The 13950-nt window shown below is 53.4% G+C and overlaps 1 protein-coding gene across 17 annotated transcripts in view; it reads right to left on the bottom strand.

Annotated features, from left to right (window-relative positions):
- Positions 1-670: 670 nt before the first annotated feature.
- Positions 671-13950, bottom strand: part of ZNF618 (zinc finger protein 618) — a 60497-nt gene continuing 47217 nt past the window's right edge. For 5 of the 17 annotated variants that reach the window (XM_053282235.1, XM_053282239.1, XM_053282238.1 and 2 more), the window contains exons 10-14: positions 13446-13529; positions 10561-10605; positions 8064-8141; positions 6197-6298; positions 671-5596 (exon numbers count right to left, since the gene is read on the bottom strand). In XM_053282235.1, the coding sequence (XP_053138210.1) occupies positions 4083-5596; positions 6197-6298; positions 8064-8141; positions 10561-10605; positions 13446-13529 (1823 nt within the window). In that variant the 3' untranslated portion in view covers positions 671-4082. The remainder of the gene's footprint in view (positions 5597-6196; positions 6299-8063; positions 8142-10560; positions 10606-13445; positions 13530-13950) is intronic. The other 12 variants (XM_053282246.1, XM_053282247.1, XM_053282237.1 and 9 more) reach the window with 3 other exon arrangements.

Genomic DNA, 13950 nt, shown 5'->3' with positions numbered 1-13950 from the left:
TGCAATGCACACCACGTGGGGCTGTCTTTATACATACTCTGGAAACTGCAGGTGGTCCAGAATTGTCAGTCATCTCAAAGAGACCATATAACTCCTATACTGAAAGAGTTACACTGGCTACCAATAAGTTTCCGGGCAAACTACTGGTTATAACCCATTCATTCATTCATTCATCCATCCATCCATCCATCCATCCATCCATCCATCCATCCATCGGGGTCCATGGAGATCCACGGGGTCCACAGAGAGGAGGGGGGGAAGCAAAAACCTGTGGCCAAAGAATAATGAATAGAAATGAATAAATGCTAAATGAATAAATAACCAGCTCTCAACACACATAAAAACAGTCAAATGCATCTTTATAACACATATAGACATACAATAACATTAGGCATACAGGTATCCAAACTTTTGGATCCGAGAATTTATCACTTGCATCGTATGTACTCTTCACATTCTCACATGGGAAGACATCTCGGACTTGGTTTGGATACCTGTATATCCTGGTTTTTCATTTTTCAATTGCATAGTGCAATTCCACCATTTATTCATTTCTATTCATTATTCTCCTTTGGCCAGGGGTTTTTGTTTCCCCTCCCACCAATTACCTGATTTCTGCAGCAAATTCACTTTCCAGGCCAACAATACAGAGGAGACTTTGGGCAAGAGGGGTTTTTGGTTTTTGTTTATTAACACACAGCAAGCGTGACAGTAGATAAACCTTTTTTTCTTTTTAAATACAGTACATGGTTCAGCAGGAGGGCTGGGCGCCCTCACACCATTTCTCTCTCCCCCCCCCCACCCCGTCCCACCCCCAATCATGAAGACAAGCCAGTCGTGGCGCTTTTATAAAAATAGTGTGTTGCTACAAAAGTATAAATTAATGCTACCGGTATTAAGAAATATTAAACACAGTAAAACTTATAAGGATTAAGAAAAATATTCATTAATACCTGTAGAAAACTCTGGCCTAAAAAATATTTTTGTATATTTTTAAACTTTTTTTTTCCTGTAATCTTTTTTTTTCTTCTTCTCGTAAAGATGACTCTTTTTTTTGTAACTCTCAGGTAGAGGAGATGCAGTTGAAGCATCTCTTGGTATTGCCTGGAACACTGATCTACAACGAAGGTAATGTACACACATCACTGTGGGAAGAGACAGGAACGCGGGTGGCTGCTGTGTTCTGTCCCCCTGCTTCCCAACAGACTCTTCTCTTCCCCAGCCTCCCCTCAGGAGCAGAGTTATTGTAACACACATAGCAGGAAAGAAAGGGAACCACTCTCTCTGTCTCCCCACAACACACTCTCCTTAGCTTCTGCATGGCGGACACGGGCAAATCCGTCCTCCAAGTGCCTTCTATTGGTCAGCCTTCTGTTCAAAATTAGCTTTTCAGTCATGTGAACTAGAAACTTGAGTCTGGATCAAATGCACCACAGTCTCTTTCCTCTTCATCTGCATTTCCACCCCACCCCACAAGCTTGTGGCTCTAGTGGCCCTCGCCTGCATTTGACACAGAGCTGGGTTGGGAAGAAGTGGCAAGATGGCATATTGTGGATTACAACTCTGCCTCCCCACCCCAGGAATTGTCACCTCTGGTCTCACTCCTTCGGCAAGAGCAACCACCCCTGCTGCCGACGGTCTGACCCACTAAAGGGTACCTCACTTGGCCAGAGGGAGGCAACCTTGGCTGGCTAGCTGTTGCTGAACTGCAGCTCTTCTCTCCCTTCTGATAGAATTTCCTAAGATGCCCCAAACTAACCAGGAACTGGAGCTCTCTCTCTCTCTAGCTCGTTTTGAAATACAAGAATTGCAACTGGAAGCATTTCTCCAAGAAGGCGGTGGGGGTGGTGGGTTTGCCCCCACAAGAACCTACAACCAGGTTCTGTGCACTGACCGCACGGCTGCTCTCGAGCAAAGACCACGGCCGTATGGGCAAGAGGGCATCAGACACGGACGGGAGGCTTAGCCAAGAGTAAACAAGCTTCCCTTACGCAAGAGGCAACCTTGACTCACCAGCTGTTGTAACCCTACAGCTGCCATCAGCCACAGCACACGCAGCACACACACACCCACGCCCAAATGGCAGAGCACGCTTTCTGCACGCCCTCCAACTTGGGAAACCGCTCCTTGGCCCAAAGAGACGGTGGGCTACAAGCAAGGGGCTCCCTTCAGCCCCTTTCAACTCGCTTCACTGGGGGGCGGGCTAAGCTATCTGCCAAGGCAGGCCAGGCGTGGCTCTGGGCCACGCTGAACTAGCTGGCACGGTCAGCAAAGAAAGGCACGTTTCTGCACTCTGGGCTTAGAGCGACCACACACCGTCAGCGATGGGGCAATCTGCCCGGAAAAGGCCCGGCAACTCTTCTTCCCCCCACTCACGGGCCAAGGCACCTGTGGCTAGTAGCCATCCTGGCTGAGGACCAGCCAGCTTTCAGAGTGGACTGCACCAGCCCCAACTCTGCCCTCTCCTGCGTAGCTGCCCGTTCTCCGCCGGCGTTGCCGCTCAGGGAGCAGACAGAGCTGGAGGGCACAACAGGAACCAAACGCCCCACGCACACGCGAGAACAGCAGTGCCCCGCACAGCCTTAGAAAGATCAACCAGGCCAGTGGCCAATCCCGCTGGGAACGACTGCACCCTCCTGGCAAGATGCCGCCGCCGCCGCCACCCAGCCCAAACAGCCCCCGGGGCTCTTGCCTATCTCTGCGCGTCACAAGTGCAGCAGTCTTCAGAAGCAGACCTCTGTGCCCAGAGCTGGGACCGACCCACCCTGTGCCTTCGGACAGCCCGGGCTCTCAGGCCCGCCGCACACTCCTCTTACCTGCCATCCCAGCCCAGGAGTGAAACCAGAAGCGTCTCTTCCCGTGGCGGACAAGGCCCCTATTGCTCTGAAGGCGGACACTGTATCGGGAAGGCTTGTGGAACAGGAGAGCAGAAGTTCTTCATCGCAAGTGACTGTTTTTGGAGGTCACGGAGGGAGGAAGGTCTGCCTGCTCACAGAGCTACAGTTCGGCATTTCCACCAGTATTTGGCTACCAGAGTCCTATTTTACCACGAACATCCTCCCACAACGCCCCCCGCCACTTTTCCCTTGGTGAGCAAATCCAGCCATGCACACAGACCCAAAGGGAGGGCGTTAGTGGGGGCGAGGGGAGAAGAGTTTATACTGGGGAGAAAAACAGGAGGGGAGCGGGGGACAAAAAACACCAGCTAAGTTACAGTCATTCTCTTTGCCATAACAAATTACCTCTGGTCTACATCAGAACCGCCTCCTTTTTTAAAAAAGGAGAAACAGTTCAGCTATCAAACTTAAACACAAAACAAAACCGGAGTGGAGACAGGAAAAAAAAGATTTCTGTTTTGAAAAAGTTCTTTAAAAAAAAAAAATCCTTCAAGTCTCCCATCCTCATTTCTAAGAGAAAAAGATTGGTGTTTCTGAAACACAGCTGCCTCGTGAACTTGCGATGTTCCCTTCCGAAGGCCAAGACCAAAAGGCCTTCGGGCTGCACAGTTGCTCTTGGGAACAAAGTCCAGTGTGGATCAGGGCCAGCGGAGAGCAGGGTTTTGATTGTCCCAGGCGGGGGGCGGGGGGGCGCGGTGAGGTGCAAAACAGAAGGGTTCGGGGTGGGAGGGAGAAACACAAGAGAGAGAAAATCATAACAAACCTACAACCATTCAAGTCACTTTTGAATGCAGCTGCCTAAAGACACCAGAGAGTGTGCACCCCATTCGCCTGCCCTCTTGACATGACAATGTGTCCCCACACACACACACACACACACACACACACACTATCTAAAGAAAGGAGTGTGCTCCTAGCAGAGACGTGACTTGCGCCCAACATTCCTTTCCAAGGTAGCTTTTTATATACACATATTCATATATAGAATATATATATATATATATATATATATATTATATACCTATATAAAAAGCACTTCTGTTTCCCAGGGCGTCTGGTCATGAGGTCCACAGTGTTTAGAATTTAAGTTGGGTTCATAGTTTGGAACAGTGTTTTGCATGCGTGGGGGGAAAAGGGTTTGCTTTGGAGGGTTTCCGGTTTCCCCACCCACCCCCACACCGAGTCCTAAAGCATGTTGGACTTCAAGAACATGAGCTTGTTCATATCCTCGGGACTTAGCAGCCGCCGCCGCTTGATCAGGAGGGCCTGTTCACACATATTCACACAGTCACTTCTGGCCCCGACAGCAGGCACTGCCAGGAGCCAGAAGGCCAACTTGGCTAACTTGGTATGTTTCTGAGTGACGCAGGACCAGTACTGAAAGAGGTCGGGGGGCGCCTGGAAGAGGGGCTCCTGCAAGTAGTCATACACTTCGCTTTTGCCCGACCGGTCTTCTTCCTGAGTCGGCGAGCTCTCGCTCGAGGTCCGTGGTTTTTTGGTGGAAGGTTCAAACTCTGCCTCCTCGGCCCAAGACTCCTTCACCTCGTTGATCAACTCGCAGACCTTGCCGATGATCTCCTCGTGCTGGTAGGGTGGGACCGGGCGCAGCTTCTGCTGAGGATCCAGGATCATGGCCACCTTGTGGGCCGAGTGGACTTTGAAGTTCTCCTTCAGCGCTTCCAGGAAGAGGTGGCACAGCTTGCTGACGATCCCCGCGTCATTGGCCTTCGTGGTGAAGAGCTTCTCCAGCTTCACATAGGTGGGCAGCACCAGCTGCAAGGTGGGCCGGCTCTCGTTGCTCAGCTCGATGACGGCCTGCTTCACTGGGGCCAAAATGGCGGCCAGATTGCTCAGCAGGTGCTTGTTGAGGTTCTGGATGAGGTTCATCTTCTTGGCCCTGCTGTAGAACTCGCAGATCTGCTCGTAGCGCTCGTGGACGAGCAGGAGGGAGTCCGTCACGGAGTTCCAGCAGGGCGGAGGCGACGTCTCCTCGAGAGAGCCAAACGTCTCCTTGGAGATGCCCGTCGAGCCCGCCAGGTCTTCACAGACGTTCAGCAGCTCAATGACTTCGTGCATGTTGCGTGCCTGAAGAGTCCGCTTGTTAAGAACACTCTGGACCACAGAGTTCAAGGCGCAGGCTGAGCAGCGCAAGCACATCCCAGCCTTGGAGAATGCCGAGGAGTTGACCTTGCAGTCCGTGACATACACTGTCCGGATCTCCGACATCACAAACTCAGAGAGCACGTTCTGCACCCAGTGGTGGACCAAGTCCCCGTTGTCCCGGATGTCCACCCCCTTGATCCCCAGGACGTAACTCTTGATGCTGTTCCCTTCCGCTTGGTACGCTGTCAAGATGTAGCAGGAGTCGGGGCCAACGCTCTGGGAGTGGCAGGTCACACCAATCCCCAAGCACGCGTTGCTGCCGAGAGCACAGGTGACTTTCACTTTCACCTGGTTGTACATGCGTGGCAAATGCTTGAGGGCTAGTGTGTTGAAGTTGCCGAGGATCTCCGTGACGGAGAAGGCGCCGTAGCGGGCACCGCTGTCAACGAGGGTTTGCGCCAGCTTGATAAACTCCTTGCCGCTCACCACACTCAACGTCCCCAGGTCGGCACACATCACCCGCAGCAGCCTCTCCGCGATATTCTGACGCTCCTTCTCAGGGATGGCGCTGTTCACGATCGAGCCGCTGGCCGGCACTGCAAGAAACGGAGGCAAGAAACCCCAGGAGAAGATTATTAAATCTTAAACAACGCAGATTTATCTGCCATCACACCCTTCTCCAAGGACCTTAAGAGGGCCTGAGACCAAAGAAATCAAGTTCAGCTATCTGATCAGCTCATAGGACACCTTTAGGCCAGGCATTCTCTCTCACCTAACCTACCTCAAATGGTGGTTGTGAGGATAAAACCAAAGAGGGAGAATTACACAGGCCATCTGAGCTCCTGAGAGGGACTATCCAAGGTCCTCCACAAAACACTTAAGATTTCCTGACAGAGGCCTACTCCAGATACAATTGCATGTTGCTGCTTCCACTGTTGCTCCTTGACCTGCCCTGGAATCCTTTTCTGGCTCTGCTTACTGACTCTGGGCAAAGGGCTGCTTGAGTGTGTGACGCTGTCGAACAGAGTCTTGAAAAGAGCCCTTTGCCTGCACCTCGCAGATACAGGAGAGAGCCTCAGAGATGGAGAACAAGAATCCTCGGCTTCTCCTGATGGAAAGCCCTTGCAAGGACCCCTGGCTGCCTGTCCCCACTCTGGGGGTGCCTTCCTTTGCACACAACGCTTACAGGTACATACTGTTGTTGGCATTGTTTCTTTGGGGCTGTGGCTTCCATTTCTCTTCCACCACCGTTGGAGGGGACCTGGGTTGGTTAGAGGCAATGCTGTTCTCATTGTCAGCTGTGGAACACAAAAGACAGTTCCTTAGAGCTGGGGAAGTTCCTATCGAAAAATAAATCCAAATTAAATTTAGAGCCACACTCCTTGTGAGCTTGACAATGGTCTAAAGAACCATCCAGAAGGGCATCTTTTAATTATTTCAAAACATTATTGGCTAGCCTTGGTAGCTGTATACGTCTTCCATCAGGATCAGAGGAGGCATGCCCCTGAACACCAGGTGCTGGGGAACGCCAATGGGAGGGGGATGCTAGACTAGATGGGCCCTTGGCCTGATCCAGCAGGGCTGTTCTGATGTTCTTGAAATATTTAATCCACAGTTTCTGTGGACACGTCCAACACTATCAAGTGCCACTGAAGTGCACCTTCAACATGTGCGGATTGTGGGGGAAAGATGAAGGGGATTTTATGGCAAAAAGAATGAGCAGGTATTTCCCCCCAAAAGTAGACTTTTTTCTCGTTTTGGTTAAGTGATATAACCTAGCCCCCAGAAACAGATTTAAAGAGGGAGAGGGATTGGTTACAGACAATTATAGGTGTTAATTGCCCCACTGTGTAAATTTCCCTTGGAACAACTCAATATCTTTCGTTTCAGGTCTCGTGGTATTCCTTTTATAGAGTTTGCTTGTTAGAAGAAAAGATTCTCAATGCTATTCTGCATGAAATATTTTCCAAACCAGTTCAAGATCAGCTCAGACTATCTGAAGCCGTTTTTGAACAACTTCTTATGACCAGCATCCTAACTGGAGAATTAAAATGAAATAAAATAACAATGAACCTGAAGCTAAATCGTTAATGATTTGACCCCTTAGGCTAGAAAGGTTTTGGCTTCCAATGCCAAATGTCTGGAATGATATCCTTCCTGCAGAAGCGCCACCCCAAAAGGCCAACACAACATACCCAAATATAGCTTTTTCCAAGGCCCGGCTTGGAACATTTCAAATGGACTTTGGGTTGGCAGATGTACGATTCCTGTATTTGCACAAAAATTGTATGACCCAGGAAACCGGGTGGGGGGGACCCAGTGTTTTGTCTATTTCACAGTAAGAGGAGGATTTAGAATGTGAAATTCTACACTGGCATGGCATGAACCTTTAATAAGATTAATGTGTTTTGAATCTCACCTCCTTTTATCAGCCAAGTGAGGGGCTGCAGTGAGCCCATCTTGTACGTTTCCCTTTCTTGCTCCAAATCCCTTAAGCCAAGTTCAGCCTAGCTGCTCTTTTGTGCGAGGCAACGGTAAAGTGCCCAAATGACATTAGAGCACAGCACCAGACCAGAACAAAGTACCCCCAGAGGGAATCAGATTCGTATATTGTACTGAATAATTATATTGCCGTATATAATCCACGCCGCAAATTCCTCTGCCTCATCGCTTGTGGCTCTAGTTCCCTGCCTTAGCCTCCCATCCACAGCCTCCTGATGGGTGCTCTTGTCCCAGATCAGCCAGCCCCCTCTGGAAACGCCTCCAGAAAAAGACTTGGGAGCTAGCGAGGCCCAGCCCCTCATCTTCCCGGCCACCGGCCCCCACTCCCGTAACGTTCGCTGAAAGAGCTGGAGTGACTCCCTGGCTGGCCAAGGCAGGGACAGACGGCACGTTGCACACAAAGGCCAACCCAAAATGTGCACCTGAAACCCTGCAAGGGAGGGAAGCCACTGCGGGGGCCGAGCAACAGGAAGAGGAGGGCCAGGGAACGGCTCCCACAGACAACCCTCCTCGCCCCCGCCATGAGCGCTGCTGGAGCATTTCAGAGCATCTCGGACTCACCTGCGTGGGACTGCATGTGTTCGAGGAGGTTGTTGTAGAACTGGAACTGGATGCCACAAGCCCCACAGGTGTACGGTTCTGAAAGAGGAGGAACAAGAGGGCTGGTCATGGTGTCCGCACATGGCATGCCCGCTCGGCTGCTCAGTCCAGAGAGTCTCTGCTCCTCCGTCCCCTGCAGCACAAGGCCAACCCGCTGGAGGGCTCCTGTCCCAGAACTGCCCCACACAACGGCACCGGCGCTCTAAGCGGACGACTGGCCTCTTCCCTCCCCTCTCGTCTGCCTGACACTTGGCGGATTGGCGAGGCAGGATTTTGAACTATGGCCCATCTTGGTGCATCGAAAGAAAGGCAGTACAGAAATGCACAAAGTAAAATGAAATAAAAAATGTGAAGCCATGGGAAGGTGGTTTTGCACCACACAAACCACTAGCCCGTGAAAGAGCAGATCTGCCCTGCTTCTGCTGAGCTGCCAACTGGCATTCGCTAAGGCCATTCGCCTCACTTCTAGGCACGCACCCTCAACCAGACTGCTAGCGCGAGTGGAGCAAGTCAGCAGAGGAGTTCAGCGCGGAGGGGAAGTTGCAGGAGGCCTTCCCTTCAGTCCACAACAACTTGGAAACTTGGCTCCGTCCCGATTCTCAAGGTGCCAACTTGGCTGTGCAAACTGGCCCTGGTGAGGCTCAACTGAGATCAGCTCCTATCCTAAAGCAACCGCAGAACTAAAGCAATACACGGCAGCAAAAGGAGCTGGTTTGAAGGGTCAAGTGGCCAGCGTCCATTCCCAGGACACCACAGAGCTCCAGCTCCTCCACTCACTCTCCCTTGCTGCCCCCTTCTGCCCGGCCCTCCCACAAGGCTTCTTCTCTTCGTTCCTTTCACTCCAACTCAAAACCTCCCCCTTCTCTGAGTCCTCCTTTGCCTGACCCTTTCTCACCCCAAACTGAAACCAAGCCACATCCATGCAAACTGGGAGTTGCAAATATCCACCGGTGGTCACCCGTGATTCTCCCTCCTCCCTGCACCAGTGTCAATGCCTAGAGCAGCGGTTCATAAGGACATCAGAACAGCCCTGCTGCGGGATCAGGCCCAAGGAGGCCCATCTCGTCCAGCATCCCGTTTCCCACAGTGGCCCACCGGATGCCTCTGAGGAGCCCACAGGCAGGAGTTGAAAGGGGCAGGCCCCCTCTCCTGCTGTGACTCCCCTGCAACTGGGACTCAGAGGATTTTCTTCCCCCGGGGGGTTGCCAACCAGGCTTCCTCCAGATGTGGCTGAATGACAGCTCCCAGCGTCCCCAGCCAAAATAAACCGGAGCTGGGAATGGTAGGCGTTGCCGTTCAGCCACATCTGGAGGAAGCCTGGTTGCGAACCGCTGGCCTAGACCGGAAGCTCCTCAAGGCAGGGACCTGCTGCGTAGGCAACGTGCTGGCAGGAATAACAGGGGTACGACATGCCATTTGGACGTGGTGAGGAGGAAGGCCACTGAAGGAGCGGCTTACAAGGCAGTTCTCCCGCCCAGAATGCATCGCACCATTTCCTTCCCACAAACCAGGCTGAGGGGCAATCGACCCTTTACATTATTTTTGCTCTGTGGATTTGCTCACTTCCAGGTGTCAGGACTTCTGGCCCAGGCAATCAACTTGTCCTCCATCCATTCAGGGGCAAAGAAGCCCGTCTCCCTGACTACGAACGAGACATTTTCTCCTCAGCCTAAGAGAACTCGAGACATGCCTGTCCTTGCCCCCGCCGTTTCCCAAACATTCAACTCTCTGCACTGTGGTTTTCCAATCGGCAGATTTTTTAAAAAGAGCCGTTTTCTCAAACAAGTGCCCACGGAAGCCGCGACTTGTGCTCGAGACTGTGCATCGCTTATGAACAGCCTTCGTACAATCAAGGCGCTCTTAGCCCAGGATGCCTCGAGCTCAGCGGCAGAGCCCCGGCTTTGCATCCAGAAGGTCCCGGGTTCAATCCCCGGAAACATCTCCAGCTGAAAGGATCTCGGGTAGCCAGGCTGGGAAGTCTCTGCCTGAGACAGTGGAGAGCTGCTGCCGGTCCGAGTAGTCAGCACTGGACTAAAGGGACCTTTGGTCTGACTCCGTAGGTACCCAGATGATGGGGAGGGGGCTGCAGATCCATGGCAGAGCCCCTGCTTTGCACACACGTCCAACCCCCAGCATCTCCAAGTAGGGCTGGGAAAGACCCTTGTTGTCCCCAAAGCGATGCTACCAGTCAGAGCAGGCAATACTCAACAACATGGATCAATGCTCCGACTCGGGATAAGGCAGATTCCTACATCCCCGGGATTCCGACCTCCCACTCTCAAAAAGGCAGAGAAAGACACTCTTGAGAGAAATAACTCCAATGTGGCCAAAGGTGCCAGAATTCGGGAAGTCACGAGAGCTCCGCTAGCCGGGGTGGGGGTCGGGGTGGCTGAAAAGAGGCTGGATGGAAAAAGCATCCAGCCTGAGGGGCAGCGCCAGAAAGAGCCATCACACTTACTTTGCAAAAGCGGGAAAGGATTTGAAACCAGGGGACTGGCGGTTTCTGCAAAGAGAGAAAGAGATTCAGACATTGAGACCGAGGAGAGACCCTGTGTGCCATCCAACACAACTCGGGGCTGGCTTCACCTCCTTGAGAAACAAAATTGGGGGGGGGGAGTGCTCAGAGCACCTCTATAGGGGCGCGAGCCTCTTTTAGGATATGTGTGCAGCTATGGAAGGCAAGCGGAGGAGAACTTCTTGGTTTTCAGGCTGGATTTTATTGTGGTGTTAATCTTCTGATAAACCACACAGAGAAACCATTGGATGGGAAGCAGCATTATCGGTCTGGTAAATAAACACTGCAGCCAAAAGTCTGAAAGTCCAAACTCTGAGTCAAACTGGAAGAGGGAGCACAGGTGGAAGGGGGTGAGAGGAGTCGCCTCCTCCTGCATTTCTTTGCGGCCACCACAGTGGCAAAGGGGCTCATCTCAGCAGGCAGCAGATCAGAGACATCGTTTACCTGCCCGTGTTTCTCGCAGGGGTGCCTGGGAGGTGGACGGAGAACGGCAGCTGCTACCTGCCTGGGAAGGGCACAGATACAGCCAAGTGCTGTACTCTGACTGGCAGCTGCTCTCCGAGGGCTCAGCGAAGTATTTCCCAGCCCAGCAATCTGACCGTTTTAAATTGGAGATATCAGGAATCTGCATGCACAGCAGACGCTCTGCCCCTGAGCCAAGACCTCATTCCCAAGGCCTGCTCAGATCGACCTGAATCTCACAGGGTGAACAGGCAGGAGCTTTTTCTTTTGAAAAGGCAGGCAGGAAATAGGAAAAAAAGAAGGAAAGAAGAATTGCTTCTCAGCGGCAGCGATTTCTAAGGCTCGTGTAAGTCATGTGGAGGTCTAAAGCCACCTTCACGCACTGGCGAGACCCCACCCTGAAATCAACTGCCCCCCCTTCTCCCGTCTCCTCTCTTTTGAGCAACCCCCACGGCAGCCAAGTGCGGGAAGGAGTGAGTGCAGGGCAGCCATGGATGTGCATGTCTGCAAGGGCACATCTGCAGCCTGGGAGAGAGCTCTGAGCGGGACGGGGCTGGACTCTCAGACCACCAAGGTCCCTTCCAGTTGGAACGTTTTGAACGGAGCATTTAGAGCACCAACACAAGATGACCCAGGTTCTTTCCTGGGCCTGCCGAGATTCGAGGCTCGCACCCAGGATCTTCTCCACGCAAAGTATGTGCTCGACCCGTGAGCTGTGCGCCAACACCAGGTGGGAATGTCAGCAGCCCTTGCGGGGGGACATGGCCACAGAAAAGACCCAGCACAGAGAGAGAGCAGGGACCCCGAGCGCATTCACAAGTCTACAGCTCTTGGGTTGGAGCTACGGAGCAATGAGTTTTCACCCTGCTACTGGTCTTGGTCCCTGCTGTGGCTCCCTCCTCGAGTGAGATGGACATACTAGAAACTGGTCTTCAGAAAACAAACACAGAGCTCCCCAGGGTGTCCGGTGCCACCACAAGACATACGGACCTTTCCTGATGCTTGTTTCAGAAGGCACCAAACTCTCAAGTTTCCTTCACGGTACTCACCAAGCCTTTCAATTCTAGCCTGTAACCCCAGCTCTGCTTTGTAAAAAATCGGCCTTCTCTCAGCCCTACCCAACAACAACAACAGAAAAAGGTGACTCCCCTGCCTGGCGAGGTCTTTCCACACCAACACAGGGCAGGTGGAGCGATGCATCTTGGACCCTCAGCAAACCATCTTGTAAGCACACCGAGCTTTATGCACGGAGGTGTCATCCGGGAACCCCACCGCGATTCCAAGCAGGGCCTCAGCACTGCGCTGACGAATGGTTCCGACCAGCAGGCCAACCCACTTGCTCACACAGTCAAGAACTCTCACACGTGTGCCTCTCCCTCTCCCCAACAGAAGATGGAAATGGCACCGAAACCCTCCCTTTCCCCTCTTCCAACCACCAAGTTTCGACACAAAGCTTCCTCGGGGGAGGCGAAGGACACCCCTGGGCCACCTCCATTTGCCACTCGGAGCAGGGGGAAACGGGCAGCCGGGCAGAGGCAGCCCCACCTTTGGTTTCTGATGGCACATCTGCCACACAGACCGCCCAGCGCGTGCTCCCCCTGCTGGCACTGGGGACGGGCAGAGAGAGACCCCACTAGGACACAGAAGCAGTGGGGTGCGAGTGTGTGACCATCCGTGCTCCCAAATCCTCGGGGCGTCTCCTAACTGGGACTGGGTCTTGCTTCCCATAAAGCCCCCCCCCCACCCAGCTGCACCACCCACTGCTGCAGTTCTGTGTCCCCGACTGAATAATTGACATTCAAGAAGGATCAATGCAAACCACACATGCTGGCGGTGCAGTCGCGCCAACGGAGGCTGTGCGGCCGGGGAAGCAAATGACCCCAAGGCTCCCTCCACGCCAAAGAAACTCCCCTGCACACGGGAAGCTAGCACTGTCAGGGGGAAGAGGGCTAACCCGAGACTTCCTCCCCAACATGCAGGGAAGTGGGTTTCGGGTGCGAGGGGGCACTTCCCTCCCACTTCTGGGACGGCGGGCTGTGGCCCATGCTTCCCCTGGGAATCGAGCTCCGGTGAAGTCCGGGGAAACTGGCTGGTGTGCAGGCCGCAGAGGCTCCGTTCCGCCTCCCAAGGCCTCTGGCTCCACCTAGCGGCCGTTCTCGGGGTTCTATCGCCCTGCCGGACCAGACCAGGATGCAAGGCGTCCGTGCAGGCAGGCAAGGCAGAGCGGTGGCCCGGAAATGGCAAGACCACCATGTGGCAGCTGCAGGGACTCCTCTCTGCCCCGGGAGCTGGGCTCTCTTTTCACTCCGGCTCCTACCCGCCTCTCTGGGAAAAGCCAACCCTGCAAAAAGAGCCCCGGCACTTACCACTGGAGTTCTGGGAACTGCTGTTGGTCTCCTCAAAGTTGTTCTGCGTTTTGCCTTCCACTCGCCGACTGAAAGCGCTTTCTGCTGGGTGGGAGGCACAAGGTGGGGGAGAGACAGAGAGCCTGGTGAGGACGGGACCAGAACGGATTCGGCAGAAGGGAGGGCAGACAGCATGGGCCCCCTGCAAACAGGAAAGACCCCTAAGACCCCCCGCTTGGGGGAACACCTTCCTCCAGCGTCTGATATCCCCAAGCCCAAGGAGGCAAAGACTGATCCTGGCATGCTGTCCTCCCAGGATCTTGCATGCTCTTCCAAGCCCTGCTACTAGCTGGGCCAAGCGGGGCCTTCTCAAGCGGGGCCTCCGCTCTCTTCGGCAACTGAACCAGCCCAGCAGAGTCTCCCTCTCAGAGGGCGTTGCTGGGGCTTCCTTGGGGCTTGGCTTCAGAAGGCTGAGCCCTTTGGGGACAAGGAACCATTTGCTCATTCCTGCTCACGATGCAAACTG

Source organism: Hemicordylus capensis, chromosome 17 (assembly GCF_027244095.1).
Source record: "Hemicordylus capensis ecotype Gifberg chromosome 17, rHemCap1.1.pri, whole genome shotgun sequence".
Classification (NCBI taxonomy): domain Eukaryota; kingdom Metazoa; phylum Chordata; class Lepidosauria; order Squamata; family Cordylidae; genus Hemicordylus; species Hemicordylus capensis.
Note: the sequence above shows the minus strand (reverse complement) of the source record. Positions and strands in the feature narration are given on the sequence as shown.